At 47.0% G+C, this 22,257-nt stretch overlaps 1 protein-coding gene across 1 annotated transcript; it reads left to right on the top strand.

Moving 5' to 3' along the window:
- The first annotated feature begins 301 nt into the window (after window positions 1-301).
- Window positions 302-2,542, top strand: LOC123105297 (uncharacterized). The gene is made up of 4 exons (XM_044527371.1): window positions 302-1,423; window positions 1,553-1,659; window positions 2,000-2,125; window positions 2,269-2,542. The coding sequence occupies exons 1-4, from the start codon at window positions 772-774 to the stop codon at window positions 2,389-2,391; spliced, it is 1,008 nt and encodes a 335-aa protein (XP_044383306.1). The 5' UTR covers window positions 302-771; the 3' UTR covers window positions 2,392-2,542.
- The last annotated feature ends 19,715 nt before the right edge of the window (window positions 2,543-22,257 follow it).

Below are 22,257 nucleotides of genomic sequence, written 5' to 3'. Positions count from 1 at the left end.
GGCGTCTCAGGCGTGTTAGGTGTAGGTGAGTAGTTGTCTAGATTTTCTGTAGGTGAATTTGGTGGTTGTTAGTTAGGCATGTGCTTCAGCCGCCGTCGCGTCTCTGCACCATTCTTAATGGTATGATTGCAATTCTCTTGTGCGTTCCAGAAAAGGAAGAGGAACGGAACCTAAGGCAAACATGCATACTGGGGCAAAAAAATTGCGGTCCTGAGCTCCCTTACCAATAATAGACACGAGGGACTAACACAAGAACACGATGAACGGCGCACGATCGATCTCCTTCCTCGCTAGCATGTCATCGACCTTCTCTTAACATGTACCATATGTGATCATCGCAAGGTCGAGTCATGTTGCTCCTCTTCACCGCCGAGCAGACGCGACAGATGAAGAGGCGCTCGGGAGGGTCTTGTCATTCATGAAATTTGCTCTGGCGAAGACGTGCTGCCTCTGCGGCATTCTTTTCGACCACTTGGATGAGCATTCTCAGCGACAATGGTCGTGTCCTTCGTTGTTGCACACATCAATCTCTAGGTGAGCCAGCAAACTTCCATCGATCTCTACGTTGTCCAATAGGAGAGGATGTTGGGGGGAGGTTGTTCCAGATGAGGACCCCATTGAGCCTTATGGTAACCCACACCCAGTGCCACAACAAGCAAACTTCCATCCTAACCAGCACAATCATTTTATTGCCCCCCCCTTCAACACCATGAGCATGATGACTTGCACCACATCCCGGACTTAAACTTGGAAAACCCAAATCTAGAACTGATGTTAGCTCGGCCTGGCAAGATGCAGGAGGATTTTGAGGCTGAACGGGAGGATTTGCCAGGTTGGGGGCATTGGGCTATGCCACAAGCCCCTCGCCCTGACATGGAGATGCGCCCTGGAGAATTTATGCAACTTGATGATTTAATGGAATCAATACCAGAAGATCGTAACCCGGTACTCATGGAGAACATGCCAGTTGAAGATGCCAACAGTAACATTACATTGTCTCTGGCCCCCTCACACAACTCTGCACCTTTAGCTGAATCTGCCAATGGGCCACCTGCTCAGCCTGTGTTACAAGTACTTGACCTGAATGATATCAATGGGCCCCCTTTGCCAGTACAACCACTGGATGTGAATGCTTTGGAGCCCCTATTGGAACAAGCAAAAATGATATCTCAACCTAATCTGATTCTGACACCTGATTTCAACCTAGAGGCCATTATGAAACATTCAGCTGTTGATCCCATGCAACTAGAAGCACTCACTCCTATCAGACAGAACTCTGCTTCACCCACTGTCATCAAGAAATGTCCAGATAGGGAGAAACACGTTACAATGGATGTCACCACCAAAAATATCATCCTGGTTCCTCAGGCTACACCCAACCCTCCTGCACCCACCAAAGAGTTGAATACTACTGCAATCTCAGGTGAGCACAGTGACTTAGACCTTGTGGCCCCACCTGGCTTCCTAGTGCCTTGTTATCTCCATAATTCAGAAGTTAATCAAGTGAACTCTACTCCTGTTATTACTGACCAAGTGTCTGTTCTACAACCAGAAGCAGCTGCTGACACTCCTCAAGAAGAAACATATGTTATCTTGCTTGGTCAAGAAGGGGCTGACATATGGCAAAAGCACTTTGCTCCATCTAAAGATAGTAAAGAGGTAATTCAAGTCCCCATTGAATGGGTAAATTTTCTTTCTGTAGCCCTATTGACACCAAACAAATTTGATTGGGCAAAGCAGTTTATCACCTCTAATGTTTGGACATATATTGTACAAGGAACTAAGTCCAAAATGTTCAAACCTTTTGCTATACCTGATTCCTGCCCATTGGAATACATTTCACCATGCAAGGCTGAGCACCCTGTTTATCACCTCTAATGTTTGGACCTATATTGTACAAGGAACTGTGTCCAAAATGTTCAAACCTTTTGCTATACCTGATTCCTGCCCATTGGAATACATTTCACCATGTGAGGCTGAGCACCCTGCTATGCACCAGGAGAACCACTCTTCCACTCCATTTGGAAGCATAATGGGAGCTAAGGAGGGACAGTCTGCTTCATCAACCTCTGCAATTCATGGCAGCAGGAAGAGGAAAGGAAAAACCCCTCTTGTAGAAACTGAGGTAAGAAGAAGCTGTAGACTAAAAGCTTTGCAAAAAGGCTATAAGAAGAGAGTTTGTGTGGATAAGCATTGTCTATCATGTCATGCTCTGCCTTCACTCATTCTTGGAATAGTTATTAAAAATCTAACTCCCCTTTTTGCAAGGTGAACATCCAAGAGAAAAGGGGAATGCAGCAAAAAGATAAAGGAAAGAAACTGAAAGGAGCTTCTACTGTTTCTGCTCCCACAGCCAGTAGGCAGGCTAAAAGCAACACCAAGAGCACTTAGAGCACCAGGAACATTCTGTAGTCAATTTCTTTTGTGATGTTATGGTCTGTAACCAGCTATGTTTAGAACCCCAGTGCCACTTTATGTAAGGATGTATAAGATGTGGACATCTTATATTTGGTGCCTGCCACTTTTATATATTGTTGAATTACCTGGCTCTAATGCATGGATGCTGCAATTATCGAAGTAGTACGTATGCTATTTCGTTTGCATGTTTTTGCATGGATTTAATAATCTAGAGCATGCTTGGATACGTTTTAGTCCCATGACTAAAAGTAGTGGGACTAAAACTTGCTAGTCTCACCCATGCTTGGATCCAAATACTAAAGAGACTAAAATCTAGTTATTGAGCATTTATTATCCTCCAAACCCTCCAATCCAAAACTAAGAAGAGGAATTAAATGAGGAGAGAGAGAGCTAATACATATTTTAGTAGGTTTCCCATGACTAAAAGATTTTAGCCTCAAGACTAGTCCTAACCTCTATTTAGTCAGGGGTGCTTGGAACTTTAGCCTCTAAAAGAGACTATTTTTAGTCAGACTAAAAATAGTCCCTTGTATCCAAGCACCCTCCTAGTATGAGATATTCGGATGCAACAAAAGAAATTTAAGACGTGACCGGACGGACGTTTTAAGAGCCATATTTAATATATCCGGCTGTAGATGCTCTAATGTCATCGACATCAAGACCCCATTCCCGAGACCCGAGACGCTTCATACGAGCATGCATGAAGGCAAGCTCCGCCCGCTTGTCATGGAAGCTTTCTTTCTAGTTCTTCCTCCCCTGGCGCCTCTATCGTGGCTTGACGATACGTGTGTCGCGCGGTCAGCCCGATATCTCAACAAGTTCGCTCTCGAGTTTTTCAGCTTTAGAAACAATTATGTTTGCACGTACGTACAGTTGTACACACCTAGTAAATCATATGCATGATTTGCATAGCTCAATCAACGAACGATTGAGTAGGCCATAATTGAATGTGTAGAAATTGTATATACACGTACGCGCCACCGTGCGTGCGCTGTACTACGCGTGTGATCGCAGGCCAATCGATCGAGTCGGTTGCAAGATATTGCAGCTCGATCAGGTCAATGCATTAGCCCAGCTCGATCGGTAGCGGGATTAGGTGCAACCGTACGTGATGCACCTAGATTACATGCATTGCACGGGCAGACTAATCATGCGCTTCCATCAGGGTTGGATACCTACGTACGTATGCACACGTACGCCCACTTGATCCTTGTTTTTTCTTCTTTTTTGTCGCTTCAAGGGAGGTTTACGGACTGTTTTTTGGGGTTCCGCTGGAGAACAATTGTTCAAGACAAGTACACAACGCCGACTTTCATACCTTGGAGTATTTTGCCAGCTATTGGAACCCGCACGCATGTGATCGATCGCTCCCTGTTGACATCCACTTGTCGTGACATACGTGGCAGCGTGTATTGCTCATGGCTTCCGTCTTCCAGACTCAAATGCACTGTTTTCCAGACTTGATCCTTGGTGTTAGGGATGTACTATCATTGATTCATTTGATCCTACAGCATCTGATACGCTCATTTGCCACCTGAATGAGGACTTTATTTGTCAGTTTGAAATATAATATTCTCTCTGTCCTATAATATAAGATGTAAATACAACCGATATATTGAAATATATGTTATGTGATTTATTAGCTTGTAGGAAATGGAGATTACTGTAAAAAATGCTTGTAGGAAATGGAGAGATTACACATTAAAAATATATTACTCCGTCCCATAATGTAAGACGTTTTTTGACATCAATATAGAGGACACACCAACATCTTTGATACTAGGCTGATATTACTGAATATAGTAGTATATTTTATAAATATATTCAAGATTTAGAGTTAATCTACTTCAGGTTGCGAAAGGTAAATTTTCAAATGCAAAAAAAAATCTGAAACAAATTATAAGCGTGTGTGCGTCCTTTGTGTACTTGCAAAAAACCATGGAAAATTATGAGATTTGCACCCCTCTTAACCCTTTTAGAGAACAAAAGTTCATGTTTTCTTCTCTTGAAGGCAATATTGTTTGTTGATGATAATTTACCATCACATAGAAGAACACATATTTTAAAACATTTTCACGCATTTACGTTATCTTAGGAGTACCTGCTCTCAAAGTCATTGCTCCTCTCTCCTCCATTTGCACACTTGTGGTAGCTTCTCCCTTTCCTGCAAAGTTGAGATTTTACTCAATTTTCATTTTACCTTAACCTAACACATTGATGTTGTATGTTGTGATTTTATGACACAAATTCGCCAGGGGATACCGGGATAGGGTGCTCCTGTGATTACGAAAAAGGGGAAATATGAAGTGGCACGGTATATGAGGGAAACTAAGCCCAAAACCAAAAAAGATAATAAATAAATAAATAGACGACATGAAAGCTGACCTAATTAGACCTCACTACCAATTCTTTGGAGACACCTCGAAGAAGAAAACCAACACTCATGGGTGCCGTCAACCCATCATCACTGACTTCGACCCCGTCGAAGGAGCAAACTTTCATAGAAATGCACACCGCCACTACCTTAGGAGAAGGTCCACCCAAAATAACCTCCACGACAACCTCATATCCGAATGGTTCTAGTCCAACAAAGAAGAAGCACTCCTTGATGATGCATATGAGGACGAGAATTACGCCAACAAGTGCCATCGTCGCCTTGCCACTATACGAGCCTATTGTGGCGCGTCGAAAGAAGGACATGTTTTTGTTTTGAGTTGAAAGAAGGACATACTACATAGTATGTGGTTGAGTTATTAGGCCAGTTAGTCGCCATGTCATCCTGACCCGTGGGCCAATCCATCACGTTAACAAAGATAATAAGGTGGTAAAATATTGTAGGTTTTTTTGAATAGGTAGATTTTGGCACATGACACAGACATGAGGTAAACAAACGAAGAAGCTCTTTTTGGAGGGGAAAAAAGTTCAAGTAGCAACTAACTATTAATAATTCACCCGTAAAAAGAATACTATTAAGGCCTTCTACAATGCAAGACACTTAGCGAAGGTGTTTAGAGAAATAAGTCGGTCTTTCTTTTAAGGACCAGTGCTTATTTGTACAGGATAGACGCTTAATTAGATGTCTCATGTAGAAATAGGCACTAGTGTACACGCAAAAAAAGTTATAAGTACTAGTGCTTCAGAAAGAGTGTTGTTATATATGCGAGAGAGTTGTGGCTGATGCATGGACGATCGTACGTGCAGCGCCAGCCAACCGTGCGCAGGAGGCAATTATTTTATTTTTTGGCCGATGCTTAGAGCTGTTGAGGAGGAAGTATCGTTCCCATGTTGTGCGGCAAGTGTTGTCCATAAAGCAATTTCGCTTCAGAAAAAACTGAGATATTTTTTAAGCATCTAGCATTATAGGAGTACAAGACCTAATAATGTCTAAAATGACCTCTACGATGTGACACGGAAGTTGTGCACAAGATTCCAATAAGCGGCTCGAGGACCGATGATAATCGGCAGTAGGCCAGCAGCCAATGAACTGCTTTGACAGAAGGAGCGTACTTGTTTAACTAATTTCACAGAGGCCGTCTCACGGGATGAAAGTGGGAATGGGAGAAAGCAAGAAGAATACTGTGCTGCACAGTGACATTTCAGCGCCAAATCCGGCGGGATCGGGTCGCAGTTCATATAACAAGTACTTACTGTACTACAAAGTCGATCACCACATCGATCACAGTCGCAGGATCATCGCAAGATCGAGATACACTCTGCTTTGCGCGCACCAGCTGCGCAGCTGGTTGATTGTGCCGTTAGTTTTCTTAATTAAGCTAGCTACTTCCCTAAAAGAAAGTTATGCTACTACGACCGTCCTGGCCTGGTCTGTACCACTACGTGCAGTAACTAGAGTACTACTCCCTCCGTTCGAAATTACTTGTCGCAGAAATGGATGTATTTAGATGTATTTTAGTTCTAGATACATTCATTTTCGAGACAAGTAATTCCGAACGGAGGGAGTAGATAGTATCTTGAGTCATTAGTTTACCGAGCGATCCGCTCTGCTTTTCTGCGTGATCTTCCTCGTGATAGCGCTGCACCCGGATCAAGAGATGATCGACTTATTGATACAGTCTTCACTCCTAACTATCCGGCATATCATAGGATTTATCTCGCACGTGCGCTTAATTAGGGGCATGGGGCTGACGATTATGCCTCTAATGGCAAGGAGTGCGACTGATGGATACATACGGGGCTGTTTGGTTTTAGGCCTAACAATGTCACTCTTTGCCATACAATATTGTTAAACTTGCCTAAGGTTAGTTTTTCAAAATGAGAGTCACAAGTTGGCAAGCCTAAGGCAATCTTGCCACACTTTTTGTGTGTGTATCATGTGAGGTCCTGGTGTGACTTGCTTAAAGTGTGGCTTGAACCAAACATTTATCTAAGTTGGTCAAACTTGTCTAACCTTAGGTGTGGTAATCTTTGGCAATCTTAGGGGCTGTTTGGTTATAGGCCTAGCCATGTCATACTTTGCCATACGATATTGCCACACTTGACTAAGATTAGAAATTCTTCAAAATGAGAGCCACAAGTTGGTAAGTCTAAGGAAATCTTGCCACACTTTTTGAGAGTATGTGATGTGGGACCCTAGTGTGGCTTGCCTAAGGTGTGGCTTGAACCAAACACCCACCTAAGCTAGTCAAACTTGCCTAACCTTAGATGTGGCAACCTTAGGCAAACTTAGTCTTAAACCAAACAACCCCTTAGTCGCAAATCAAACAACCCCGTATACATACGGAGTATCATGTAGCCTCCCCTCGTATCGCTCCAGGGCTCCCTCAATCGCTCCCTCCAGGGCGATCAGGGGGCCAACCCCGGCACCCCGGCCGCCACCCCCTTTCCCCTCTCCTTCACCTCGTCATCCCCAGAGACGTGCGCCGTCGGTGATGGGGACGGCGAGGATCTAGGCTGCTGCCCCGCGGTCTGGAGGGACCGTAGGCGCGAGATCGCCCTTCGGTCTTCGTCTTTCCCGGCGGTTCAGCGCTGCTCCGGCGGCTTCGTAGGGAGGGCGGATCAAGAAGGAATGTGGCCACGGTTGACTGGTCGGCGATGCCTCCGGTCAGATCTGATCTGGCTGGTGCCGCTGGCGGTGGTGGCTATCTCCTTCGTCGGAGGTGATCGACATGAGGTTGAATGGTCAGATCTCGAGTCCGCCATCTAGTTCCGGCTACGAGTCGGGAAGACATAGTTGCCGTTAAAAACCGACGCGATGGCGGCGTTCCGCGTCGTTATCTTGATGAAGGCATCATCGTGTGACTACTGTCGACCCACTTGTGCTGCTCCCGGGAAAACCCTAGGATCTGGTCTTTCGATGGCGGTACTGCCGTATCGTTTTCTCTCTTGTGAGCATCATTTGTGGAGCAGAGCTGGAAGACAGAGGCAGAAGGTGGAGCGGCTTCGTCTTTCACGGAGATTTCGGTGGAGATGTCAAGTCATGCCTGGCCGACAGGTGCTACGCTGTGTCATGCCTGGTCGGCAGGTGCTTAGCACGATGCATCATTCAGAATCTTCACGTCGTTGGGCGCCGTAGTGGTGTGACGAATGAACGGACTGGCAAGAATGATGCAGATCTCTCTTCTGAAGATGGGTCAGCGCTTCGATGATGATGGAGGTGCCTAAAACGTGTGCATGTGGTGTATGTTTTAGGTCTGCTGCATCGACTGTGGTTCCGATATGTTATGTGGATGGATCGGCGACCGCACCGGTTTTAGATATGGAAAGTGAAAGCACTCCACATTATTAAATTTTGTAGATGTGGGTGGTGATTTCGAATGGCCTGATGTATGTCCTTGCTAGACTTATGTTAAATAATAAATAAAAATGACCGTATGCATCGATTGATGCAGAGCCGGGGTCTTAACCTCCTTTTTAGAAAAACATGGCCGACGGGAATGCATTGTTCGAGTTTTTGTTACTAATTCAACTGCACGTCAGATATTTGGAAGAGCCACGCGAATGGGACGGACAATGATGCTCCACCAACAGCCTGACGGAACTGGACGAGAAATATGTACACTTGATTTATTAATTATACGGCTGAAATCCACGTACGGAGTGCGTACATGTCTGCGCGGTGTGCCACGAACGCACGCTACATACGGTACTCGGTTGCTTCGGCCACAAGTGCACGCGCAGGCCGGGAGATTGCCGATACTGTACGCGACGCACGCGAGCCACTACGGCTAGGGGCTGTACAAGTTGCTCTCCTTCGTACGGTACGGTCCGGCTCGGCGGTCAAAGCCAGTCGTACGCACGTGTAGCCGGGGCCCGGGGGCAGCTCGGTACAGTGCACGCTTCGTCGGCCTCGAGCCCCGGTCGGTCTCGGTCGAGACCCTCTTTGCGTGGGGCTGGGGCCCGCCCACGTGCAGCTGCGTTGCGTCCATCCGTGATCGGCGCTGGCACGTGGTGCCCGATGTGGAGATTCGCCCGTCCCTCGGTGGTGCTGGTGCGCGCCACGGTGCCTCAGCTACAGACAGGACAAAATAGGTTCGGTAGCAAAGTGATGTTTCTATGGTCCTACAGTCCTGACTTTTCCTTTTCTTTTTGCGGGACTGCAGTCCTGACTTTGAAAACGAAGCACATTTAAATGTTTTCAAAAGTTCTGATTTTTTGTGTGTGAATGTTCACAGGAGATGTTTCTGCAACATGTAGTAATTTTAGATCCAAATTTGAAACACACACTAGGGCATCTCCAATGATGACCCACACACCGGACACCGCACCCGTTCACAGATAGGGGGACCCGTTCACGGACACGGATACAAATGCAGGAGGTGACAATCAAATCTAGCCGCATACATTTCAAACCGAGTTTTAACTAATCGGACGAATTACATGCAAACTAGATGATTTTCATACAAATTGAAGAAAACCGAGTAAAATTCATGCAAAAGGGCATCTCCAACGGCGACCTGTGAAAATCCTCCCGCATCCGTCCACAGACATGGAGGACCAGTCCGTGGACACGGATGCAGGAGGGCACCATCCCACGCTAGCCGCATACAGTTCAAACTCTTTTTCAGCAAACCGAAAAAGATTCATGCAAACATGGTCGGATTTCATACAAACACGGCAGACTTAATTACATTTCAAACATTTAGAACAAAAAAAAGAGTCGCACCAAAACCTATCCTATGGCGGCGGTTCCCGGCGTCCAAGCCTGCGTCGTCCTCCTTCCGCCGTCTTCATGAGCACCGGCGAAAGACCGATGAAGTGAATGTGCGGTCTCCAGCGAGGAAGAATAAAACACGGGAGACGGACCGGTCCACATTGGGACACCAGGCCCCGCCACCTCCCATGGCATACGCATCCTCAGAGGAGTCCACACCTTGTTTGTCCCTGGTGGACGTAAGGTCCACGAGGGAAATGGTGGCACCGACGCTGTCGTCGTCCTACCGGGCCGACCGATGGTTCGTAGGCGGCACGTATGAGGCGCAGCTGGCGCTGTTCTCCTCCGCGATCGCCTGCAGCTGCGCCTTCGTAGCTGCCGTTGCCTGGCGAACGACAACTTGAGAGCGGACGCATCGTAGATGGCACGCTACTCCGCGACGAAATTTGTGTTCACCGCGACCATGGCCGCCACGGCCTCCTTGCTTGCGCGCTCACCGTAGATTTGACTCTACGCCAGCCGGTGCTTCTCTAAGAAGAACAAGTTGTGCCGTTGTTCCTCCTACGCCTGCTGGAACCACGAGAAAGGCGTCGGCGTAGGCTGCACCTCCACCATGCCGACGTTGAAGTGCGCCTATGCCTGCTCCATGGTGAAGCCAGCATGCAGAGGAGGCGTGGGGGCCGGGGCGGAGTCGTCGGAGCCTGTCTCCATCGTGGTGTCGTCGTCGTCGTCGGAGACCTCGGGCGAGGTCGACAAGCCGGCCTTGATACGTCTCCAACGTATCTATAATTTATGAAGTATTAATGCTGTTATTTTATCATTCTTGGATGTTTTACAATCATTTTAAAGCAACTCTATATCATTTTTAGGACTAACCTATTGACCCAGTGCCAGTTGTAGTTTTTTGTTTGTTTTTCACATCGCAGGAAATCAATATCAAACGGAGTCCAAACACCGCGAAACTTTTTGTGGATTTTTTATGGACAAGAAGACATCCATTGGGCCAGAGCAGCACCTGGGGGGTGCCCCGAGGGGGGCACAACCCACCAGGGCGCGCCTGGGGGCCCAGGCGCGCCCAGGTGGGTTGTGCCCACCTCGGTGGCCTCCCGCACCCCCTCTTTACCCTATAAATTCATAAATATTCCGAAAACCCTCGGGGTTAACCTAGATCAGAAGTTTCGCCGTCGCAAGGCTCTGTAGCCACCAAAAACCAATCGGGAGCCCGTTCCGGCACCCTGCCGGAGGGGGAATCATCACCGGTGGCCATCTTCATCATCCCAGCGGCCACCACGATGAGGAGGGAGTAGTCCACCCTCGGGGCTGAGGGTTTGTACCAGTGGCTATGTGTTTAATCTCTCTCTCTCTCTCATGATCTTGAGATGTCATGATCTTGATATATCGTGGGCTTTGTTAACATAGATGGATCATATGATGTTTCTCCCCTCTATACTCTTGTTGTGATGAATTGAGTCTTTACCCTTTGAAATTTTGTCTTGTCGGATTGAATGTTCAGATCTGAGAACACATGATGTATATCTTGCGGTATGAATACTTGAGGTGACAATGGGGTATCATATTGATTCACTTGATGTATGTTATGGCACTCAACTTGCGGATTCCCGACGTGACATTGAGGTAATCTATGCATAGGGGTTGATGCACGTTTTTACTATCTTTTCTCCGATAGAAACTTTGGGGTCTTCTTATAGTTCATTATGTGGATTGAATATTATGATCATGAAGTTGTTTGATGCATATCGTAGAATTAACTCACGGATACTCGTGGTGATATTGGAGTATCTAGGTGACATTAGAGTTGGTTGATGTGTGTCGACATATGGTGTTATTTTTAGTACGAACTCTTGATTAGATTGATCGGAAAGAATAGCTTTGAGGTGGTTTCGTATCCTACAAACAATTTCTATTTTTTGTTCTCCTCTAATAGGAACTCGGGAGTGATTCTTTATTGCACTATGAGGGATAATCATATGATCCAACTATGTTAGCATTGTTGAGAGATTGCACTAGCGAAAGTACGGACCTAGGCCTCATTTTCAAGCATTGCAATACCGTTTTTGGGCTCGTTTACTATTTGCTACCTTGCTGTTTTTATTTATTCAGATTATAAAAATATATTTCTACCATCCATATTACACTTTTATCATCATATCTTCGCCGAACTAGTGCACCTATACAATTTGCCATTGTATTGGGTGTGTTGGGGACACAATAGATTTCTTGTATTTGGTTGTAGGGTCGTTTGAGAGAGACCATCTTCATCCTACACCTCTCATGGATTGATAAACCTTGGGTCATCCACTTGAGGGAAAATTGCTACTGTCCTACAAAACTCTGCGCTTGGAGGCCCAACACGTGTCTACAAGAATAAAGTTGCGTAGTAGACATCAGACCTCGATCCGCCTGGCACGGAGACTATGCTAGGCGGCAGCAAGGGCTGCGACAACGTGCTTCATCTCCGGCGACATACTGTCCCACAGTGCTTTCCCGCTGGCGGTCATGGCGGATGCAGTGCAAGGGAGGAGGATGTGGAGTGGCTTGTGTTGTGATGTGGAGTTAGCTGGGCGTGTTTGCCTTTACATAGCGAATTCTGGCATCCGGGTGCGTCAATGGGCGGCGCCGAAGTAGGTTTCTCGGTTAGCGAGCATGCTTAATGGCGGCATACGGACGGACAACAACATTGAATGGGCATGGTAGATATCCATCTCGTCCGTCCAGTCATGCACCTCCAGCATTGAACAGGCGTGGACACTGGAGACACGTCCTGGGCAGCGCACTCGGCCGACACGGCTTCAATGGCGGAGGCAATGAGAGGTCGCATCCGCCATGAGCCGTCTTCAACGTTGAGTGGCGCGCTCTATAGAGGCATGAATGCGGGTAGCTGGCGCTGGGTGGGAACACGCGGGGGTGAGGGAGGACAGGTTTTGGTGGGCTAGGACGGTTAGAAGCGGGCATTTGATCGATCCGGACTCCGGCAAACCTCCCTCATGTTTTTCTCTGGTTTGCAGGAGAAATCGTGTCCGGACCGCCCCACGGACCTATACAAGACCGCGTCGGATGGCTTGCGGTTCGTGATGAAGCTATGCACCTAGGGTAGGGTCATAGGCCTGACCTGGATGCCCTCCCCAAGGTCATCGCCCTAAAGCCAGAAGCATTCGAACGGTACCATCATCCACTCGACCAGAGGCATTCCACTCGGAAGAATCAATGAAACTCGACCGTCACAGAAACCACTCGACGTACAGAAGACCTAAAGCCACTCTACGCAACAATGGTCGGGCGTTTACTCATAGACTTAATTATCATTTATATCACTTAATTGCTAGCGTTACCAGTAACGTTGCACTCTTAATGTACATTGAATCCTGTGTAACGGAGGAGAGCTGGGGTCCGGGCGCACTCTATATTAGCCACTCCCCTCCTCTAGGAGATGGTACCCTTCGAATGCTTCTGGCTTTAGGGCGATGACCTTGGGGAGGGCATCTAGGTCAGGCCTATGACCCTACCCTAGGTACACAGCTTCATCATTAGCCCCCGAATGGTTCGGGGCTTGAGCAGAGAAGGAGTTGAGAATTCCTCCGATTCAATTTTCGTGCTTCGGGAGCGTCTTATTTGCGACCAAGCGAACAATTATGATGATCCCAACTTCTTCTCAGTTACCTTGATCCATTCTTGGTTCTGTCGAGTGAACTTTTGCTGCAATGCTCTGAGTGCTAATATGGAAAAGATCTTCCGCCTGACAGGTTGCCTTGCTACGTGCGGATATCGTGGGATTTTGTATTTGGGGAAGCACGCGAGACGGAGGAGTCCGCAGTAATCGAATGGGATCAGGCGAGGCCGCCTCGATCACCGCGCCACCTTTTTCGCCACATACCTCGCGCACGACTGTTGCGGGATTTGATTGGATCATTCGACCCCATAGGTCAGCCACTCGGAAGCGGCCCCATATAAGGTGCCAGATTGGATTTTATCCACAACGCTTCCCCATTCTCCTCCTTTCTCCTCTGCTTTCTCAGCCATCTCCATCTTCGCTCTCAGAGCCGCTGCTCCGTTCGAGCTTCGCCTGCGACCATGGGGAAGGAGAAGACGTGGCCCTGGAGCGCGCAAAGAAGGCGACGATGAAGGCGAAGGGGAAGAGGTGTTGGAAATATACCCTAGAGGCAATAATAAAATGGTTATTATTATATTTCCTTCTTCATGATAATTGTCTATTGTTCATGCTATAATTGTGATATCTGGAAATCGTAATACACGTGTGAATATATAGACCACAACATGTCCCTACTGAGCCTCTAGTTGACTAGCTCGTTGATCAACAGATAGTCATAGTTTCCTGACTATGGACATTAGATGTCATTGGTAACAGGATCACATCATTAGAAGAATGATGTTATGGACAAGACCCAATCTTAAGCATAGCACAAGATCGTGTAGTTCGTCTGCTAGAGCTTTTCTAATGTCAAGTATCTTTTCCATAGACCATGAGATTATGCAAATCCTGGATACTATAGGAATACTTTGGGTGTGCCAAACGTCACAACGTAACTGGGTGACTATAAAGGTGCACTACGGGTATCTCCGAAAGTGTCTATTGGGTTGGCACGAATCGAGACTGGGATTTGTCACTCCGCATGACGGAGAGGTATCTCTGGGCCCACTCGGTAAAACATCATCGTAATGAGCTCAATGTGACTAAGGGTTGGTCACGGGATGATGTGTTACGGAATGAGTAAAGTGACTTGCCGGTAACGAGATTGAACGAGGTATTGGAATACCGACGATCGAATCTCGGGCAAGTAACGTACCGATTGACAAAGGGAATTGAATACAGGATTGATTGAATCCTCGACATCATGGTTCATCCGATGAGATCATCATGGAATATGTGGGAGCCAACATGGGTATCCAGATCCCGCTGTTGGTTATTGGCCGGAGAGTTGTCTTGGTCATGTCTGCATGGTTCCCGAACCCGTAGGGTCTACACACTTAAGGTTCGGTGACGCTAGGGTTGTAGAGATATTAGTATGCGGTAACCCGAAAGTTGTTCGGAGTCCCGGATGAGATCCCGGACGTCACGAGGAGTTCCGGAATGGTCCGGAGGTAAATATTTATATATAGGAAGACCAGTTTCGGCCACCGGGAAAGTTTCGGGGGTCACCGGTATTGTACCGGGACCACCGAAAGGGTCCCAGGGGTCCACCGGGTGGGGCCATCTATCCCGGAGGGCCCCATGGGCTGAAGTGGGAAGGGAACCAGCCCCTGGTGGGCTGGTGAGCCCCTCTTGGGCCTCCTCCTGCGCCTAGGGTTAGAAACCCTAGGGGGTGGGGGGCGCCTCCACCTGGCTTGGGGGCCAAGCCACCCCCTTGGCAGCCGCCCCCCATCTAGATGGGATCTAGAGGGGCCGGCGCCCCCTGGCCCCTATATATAGTGGAGGGGAGGGAGGGCAGCCGCACCCAAGTCCCTGGCGCCTCCCTCTCCCCCCGTGACACCTCTCCCTCTCGTTGGTGCTTGGCGAAGCCCTGCCGAGATCTCGCTGCTTCCACCACCACGCCGTCATGCTGCTGGATCTCCATCAACCTCTCCTCTCCCCTTGCTGGATCAAGAAGGAGGAGACGTCTCTGCCAACCGTACGTGTGTTGAACGCGGAGGTGCCGTCTGTTCGGCGCTCGGTCATCGGTGATTTGGATCACGATGAGTACGTCTCCTTCAACCCCGTTCTCTTGAACGCTTCCGCTCGCGATCTACAAGGGTATGTAGATGCACTCCCCTCTCACTTGTTGCTAGATGACTCCATAGATTGATCTTGGTGATGCATAGAAAATTTTAAAATTCTGTTACGTTCCCCAACAGTGGCATCATGAGCTAGGTCTATGCGTAGTTTCTATGCATGAGTAGAACACAAGTTGTTGTGGGCGTTGATTTTGTCGATTTACTTGCCGTTACTAGTCTTATCTTGATCCAGCGGCATCGTGGGATGAAGCGGCCCAGACCAACCTTACACGTACGCTTATGTGAGACTGGTTCCACCAACTGAGATGCACTAGTTGCATAAGGTGGCTAGCGGGTGTCTGTCTGTCCCACTTTAGTCGGATCGGATTCGATGAAAAGGGTCCTTATGAAGGGTAAATAGAAATTGGCATATCACGTTGTGGTTTTGGCGTAGGTAAGAAACGTTCTTGCTAGAAACCTATAGCGGCCACGTAAAAACTTGCAACAATAATTAGAGGACGTCTAACTTGTTTTTGCAGTATATGTCGTGTGATGTGATATGGCCAAAAGGATGTGATGAATGATATATGTGATGTATGAGATTAATCATGTTCTTGTAATAGGAATCACGACTTGCATGTCGATGAGTATGACAACCGACAGGAGCCATAGGAATTGTCTTAATTTATTCATGACCCGCGTGTCAACATAAACGTCATGTAATTACTTTACTTTATCGCTAACCGTTAGCCATAGTAGTAGAAGTAATAGTTGACGAGACAACTTCATGAAGACACGATGATGGAGATCATGGTGTCATGCCGGTGACGATGATGATCATGGCGCCCCGAAGATGGAGAACAAAAGGAGCAAAATGATATTGGCCATGTCATGTCACTATTTGATTGCATGTGATGTTTATCATGTTTTACATCTTATTTGCTTAGAACGACGGTAGCATAAATAAGATGATCCCTCGCAATAATTTCAAGAAAGTGTTCCCCCTAAGTGTGCACCACTGCTAAGGTCCATTGTTCTGAAGCACCACGTGATGATCGGGTGTGATAGGTTCTAACGTTTGCATACAACGGGTGTAAGCCAGATTTACACACGCAATACACTTAGGTTGACTTGACGAGCCTAGCATGTACAGACATGGCCTCGGAACACGGAAGACCGAAAGGTCGAACATGAGTCGTATAGAAGATACGATCAACATGAAAATGTTCACCGATGATGACTAGTCCATCTCACGTGATGATCGGACATGGCCTAGTTGACTCGGATCATGTATCACTTAGATGACTAGAGGGATGTCTATCTGAGTGGGAGTTCATTAATAATTTGATTAGATGAACTTAATTATCATGAACATAGTCTAAAATCTTTGTAATATGTCTTGTAGATCAAATGGCCCACGCTAATGTTGCCCTCAACTTCAACGCGTTCCTAGAGAAAACCAAGCTGAAAGACGATGGCAGCAACAACACGGACTGGGTCCGTAACCTGAGGATTATCCTCATAGCTGCCAGGAAAGCATATGTCCTTGATGCACCGCTAGGTGAAGCACCTATTTTCCCTGCAGAACAAGACGTTATGAACGCTTGGCAGACACGTAGTGATGATTACTCCCTGGTTCAGTGCGACATGTTTTACAGCTTAGAACCGGGGCTCCAAAAGTGTTTTGAGCAACACGGAGCATATGAGATGTTCCAAGAGCTGAAAATGGTTTTCCAAGCTCACGCCCGGGTCGAGAGATATGAAGTCTCCGACAAGTTCTACAGTTGTTAGATGGAGGAGAACAGTTCTGTCAGCGAGCACATACTCAAAATGTCTGGGCTGCATAACTGCCTATCTCATCTAGGAGTTAATCTCCCGGATGATGCGGTCGTTGACAGAATCCTTCAGTCGCTCCCACCTAGCTACAAGAGCTTTGTGATGAACTTCAATATGCAGGGGATGGAAAAGACCATTCCCGAGGTATATTCAATGCTGAAATCAGCGGAGGTGGAAATCAAAAAGGAACATCAAGTGTTGATGGTGAATAAAACCACTAAGTTCAAGAAAGGCAAGGGTAAAAAGAACTTCAAGAAGGATGGCAAGGGAGTTTCCGCGCCCGGTAAGCAAGCTGCCGGGAAGAAGTCAAAGAATGGACCCAAGCCTGAGACTGAGTGCTTTTATTGCAAGGGAAACGGTCACTGGAAGCGGAACTGCCCCAAGTACTTAGCGGAAAAGAAGGCCGGCAATACCAAAGGTATATGTGATATACATGTTATTGATGTGTACCTTACCAGTGCTCGTAGTAGCTCCTGGGTATTTGATACCGGTGCAGTTGCTCATATTTGTAACTCAAAACAGGAACTGCGGAATAAACGAAGACTGGCGAAGGACGAGGTGACGATGCGCGTCGTGAATGGTTCCAAGGTCGATGTGATCGCCGTCGGCACGCTACCTCTGCATTTACCTACGAGATTAGTTTTAAACCTCAATAATTGTTATTTAGTACCAGCTTTGAGCATGAACATTGTATCTGGATCTCGTTTAATGCGAGATGGCTACTCATTTAAATCTGAGAATAATGGTTGTTCTATTTATATGAGAGTCATGTTTTATGGTCATGCCCCGCTGGTCAATGGTTTATTCTTATTTAATCTTGAACGTGATGTTACACACATTCATAGTGTGAATGCCAAAAGATGTAAGGTTGATAATGATAGTCCCACATACTTGTGGCACTGCCGCCTTGGTCACATTGGTGTCAAACGCATGAAGAAACTCCATGCAGATGGACTTTTGGAGTCTCTTGATTATGAATCATTTGACACGTGCGAACCATGCCTCATGGGTAAAATGACCAAGACTCCGTTCTCCGGAACAATGGAGCGAGCAACCAACTTATTGGAAATCATACATACTGATGTGTGCGGTCCAATGAGTGTTGAGGCTCGCGGTGGCTATCGTTATGTCCTCACCCTCACTGATGACTTAAGTAGATATGGGTATGTCTACTTAATGAAACACAAGTCTGAGACCTTTGAAAAGTTCAAGGATTTTCAGAGTGAGGTTGAGAATCAACGTGACAGGAAAATCAAGTTCTTACGATCAGATCGTGGGGGAGAATATTTGAGTCACGAATTTGGCACACACTTAAGGAAATGTGGTATAGTTTCACAACTCACGCCGCCTGGAACACCACATCATAATGGTGTGTCCGAACGTCGTAATCGCACCCTATTGGATATGGTACGATCTATGATGTCTCTTACCGATCTACCGCTATCATTTTGGGGTTATGCTATAGAGACTGCCGCATTCACTTTAAATAGGGCTCCGTCGAAATCCGTTGAGACGACACCGTATGAATTGTGGTTTGGCAAGAAACCTAAGCTGTCGTTTCTGAAAGTTTGGGGATGCGATGCTTATGTCAAGAAACTTCAACCTAAAAAGCTCGAACCCAAATCGGAAAAATGCATCTTCATAGGATACCCTAAAGAAACTATTGGGTATACCTTCTATCTTAGATCCGAAGGCAAGACCTTTGTTGCCAAGAATGGATCCTTTCTAGAGAAAGAGTTTCTCTCGAAAGAAGTAAGTGGGAGGAAAGTAGAACTTGATGAAGTATTGCCTCTTGAACCAGAGAGTGGCGCAGCTCAAGAAATTGTTCCTGAGGTGTCTGCACCGACTAGGGAGGAAGTTAATGATGATGATCATGAAACTTCAGATCAAGTTGCTACTAAACTTCGAAGGTCCACAAGGACGCGTTCCACACCAGAGTGGTACGGCAACCCTGTCCTGGAAATCATTTTGTTAGACAATGATGAACCTTCGAACTATGAAGAAGCAATGGCGGGCCCAGATTCCGACAAATGGCTGGAAGCCATGAAATCCGAGATAGGATCCATGTATGAAAACGAAGTATGGACTTTGACTGACTTGCCAGATGATCAGCGAGCCATAGAAAATAAATGGATCTTTAAGAAGAAGACGGACGTGGATGGTAATGTGACCATCTATAAGGCTCGGCTTGTCGCTAAGGGTTATCGATAAGTTCAAGGGGTTGACTATGATGAGACTTTCTCACCCGTAGCGAAGCTGAAGTCCGTCCGAATCATGTTAGCAATTTCCGCATTCTATGATTATGAGATATGGCAAATGGACGTCAAAACGGCTTTCCTTAATGGTTTCCTTAAGGAAGAATTGTATATGATGCAGCCGGAAGGTTTTGTCGATCCTAAGAATGCTGACAAGGTGTGCAAGCTCCAATGCTCAATCTATGGGCTGGTGCAAGCATCTCGGAGTTGGAACATTCGTTTTGATGAGATGATCAAAGCGTTTAGATTTATGCAGACTTATGGAGAAGCCTGCGTTTACAAGAAAGTGAGTGGGAGCTCTGTAGCATTTCTCATATTGTATGTGGATGACATACTAGTGATGGGAAATGATATAGAATTCTTGGAAAGCATAAAGGCCTACTTGAACAAGCGTTTTTTCAATGAAGGACCTTGGAGAAGTTGCTTATATATTAGGCATCAAGATCTATAGAGATAGATCGAGACGCCTCATTGGTCTTTCACAAAGTACGTACCTTGACAAGATATTGAAGAAGTTCAATATGGATCAGTCCAAGAAGGGGTTATTGCCTGTCTTGCAAGGTATGAGATTGAGCACGGCTCAATGACTGACCACGGCAGAAGATAGAGAAAAGATGAGTGTCGTCCCCTATGCCTCGGCCATAGGGTCTATCATGTATGCCATGCTGTGTACCAGACCTGATGTAAACCTTGTCGTAAGCTTGGTAGGAAGGTACCAAAGTAATCCCGGCATGGAACACTGGACAGCGGTCAAGAATATCCTGAAGTACCTAAAAAGGACTAAGGATATGTTTCTCGTCTATGGAGGTGACGAAGAGCTCATCGTAAAGGGTTACGTCGATGCTAGCTTCGACATAGATCTGGATGACTCTAAGTCACAAACCGGATACATGTATATTTTGAATGGTGGGGCAGTCAGCTGGTGCAGTTGCAAGCAAAGCGTTGTGGCGGGATCTACATGTGAAGCGGAGTACATGGCAGCCTCGGAGGTAGCACAAGAAGCAATCTGGGTGAAGGAGTTCATTACCGACCTAGGAGTTATTCCCAATGTGTCGGGCCCGATGACTCTCTTCTGTGACAACACTGGAGCTATTGCCCTTGCCAAGGAGCCCAGGTTTCATAGGAAGACCAGGCATATCAAGCGTCGCTTCAACTCCATTCGTGAAAATGTTCAAAATGGAGACATAGATATTTGTAAAGTGCATACGGACCTGAATGTCGCAGATCCGTTGACTAAGCCTCTTCCTCGAGCAAAACATGATCAACACCAGAACTCTATGGGTGTTCGATTCATCACAATGTAACTAGATTATTGACTCTAGTGCAAGTGGGAGACTGTTGGAAATATGCCCTAGAGGCAATAATAAAATGGTTATTATTATATTTCCTTGTTCATGATAATTGTCTATTGTTCATGCTATAATTGTGTTATCCGGAAATCGTAATACATGTGTGAATATATAGACCACAACATGTCCCTAGTGAGCCTCTAGTTGACTAGCTCATTGATCAACAGATAGTCATGGTTTCCTGACTATGGACATTAGATGTCATTGATAACGGGATCACATCATTAGAAGAATGATGTGATGGACAAGACCCAATCTTAAGCATAGCACAAGATCGTGTAGTTCGTCTGCTAGAGCTTTTCTAATGTCAAGTATCTTTTCCTTAGACCGTGAGATTGTGAAACTCCCGGATACTATAGGAATACTTTGGGTGTGCCAAACATCACAACGTAACTGGGTGACTATAAAGGTGCACTATGGGTATCTCCGAAAGTGTCTGTTGGGTTGGCATGAATCGAGACTGGGATTTGTCACTCCGCATGACGGAGAGGTATCTCTGGGCCCACTCGGTAAAACATCATCGTAATGAGCTCAATGTGACTAAGGGTTGGTCACGGGATGATGTGTTACGGAACGAGTAAAGTGACTTGCCGGCAACAAGATTGGACGAGGTATTGGAATACCGACGATCGAATCTCGGGCAAGTAACGTACCCATTGACAAAGGGAATTGAATACGGGATTGATTGAATCCTCGACATCATGGTTCATCCGATGAGATCATCATGGAATATGTGGGAGCCAACATGGGTATCCAGATCCCGCTGTTGGTTATTGGTCGGAGAGTTGTCTCGATCATGTCTGCATGGTTCCCGAACCCGTAGGGTCTACACACTTAAGGTTCGGTGACGCTAGGGTTGTAGAGATATTAGTATGCGGTAACCCGAAAGTTGTTCGGAGTCCCGGATGAGATCCCGGACGTCACGAGGAGTTCCGGAATGGTCCCGAGGTAAAGATTTATATATAGGAAGACCAGTTTCGGCCACCGGGAAAGTTTTGGGGGTCATCGGTATTGTACCGGGACCACCAGAAGGGTCCCGGGGGTCCATCAGGTGGGGCCTATATCCCGGAGGGCCCCATGGGCTGAAGTGGGAAGGGAACCAGCCCTTGGTGGGCTGGTGAGCCCCCCTTGGGCCTCCTCCTGCGCCTAGGGTTAGAAACCCTAGGGGTGGGGGCGCCTCCACCTGGCTTGGGGGCAAGCCACCCCCTTGGCAGCCGCCCCCCATCTAGATGGGATCTAGAGGGGCCGGTGCCCCCTAGCCCCTATATATAGTGGAGGGGAGGGAGGGTAGCCGCACCCAAGTCCCTGGCGCCTCCCTCTCCCCCCGTGACACCTCTCCCTCTCGTTGGTGCTTCGCCAAGCCCTGCCGAGATCCCGCTGCTTCCACCACCACGCCGTCGTGCTGCTGGATCTCCATCAACCTCTCCTCTCCCCTTGCTGGATCAATAAGGAGGAGACGTCTCTCCCAACCGTACGTGTGTTGAACACGGAGGTGCCGTCCGTTCGGCGCTCGGTCATCGGTGATTTGATCACGACGAGTACGACTCCTTCAACCCCGTTC

Source organism: Triticum aestivum, chromosome 1A (assembly GCF_018294505.1).
Source record: "Triticum aestivum cultivar Chinese Spring chromosome 1A, IWGSC CS RefSeq v2.1, whole genome shotgun sequence".
NCBI lineage: Eukaryota > Viridiplantae > Streptophyta > Magnoliopsida > Poales > Poaceae > Triticum > Triticum aestivum.
The sequence above is the reverse complement of the archived record's forward strand: the minus strand, read 5'-3'. Positions and strand labels throughout refer to the sequence as shown.

What these genes read in the sequence shown, in the direction of transcription:
- LOC123105297 (XM_044527371.1), top strand. Translation starts at nt 772, where the DNA reads ATGTTAGCTCGGCCTGGCAAGATGCAGGAGGATTTTGAGGCTGAACGG. An exon ending in CATCTAAAGATAGTAAAGAG is followed by an intron (nt 1,660 to 1,999) that starts GTAATTCAAGTC and finishes GCTATGCACCAG; the next exon opens with GAGAACCACTCTTCCACTCC. An exon ending in CCCCTCTTGTAGAAACTGAG is followed by an intron (nt 2,126 to 2,268) that starts GTAAGAAGAAGC and finishes CCTTTTTGCAAG; the next exon opens with GTGAACATCCAAGAGAAAAG.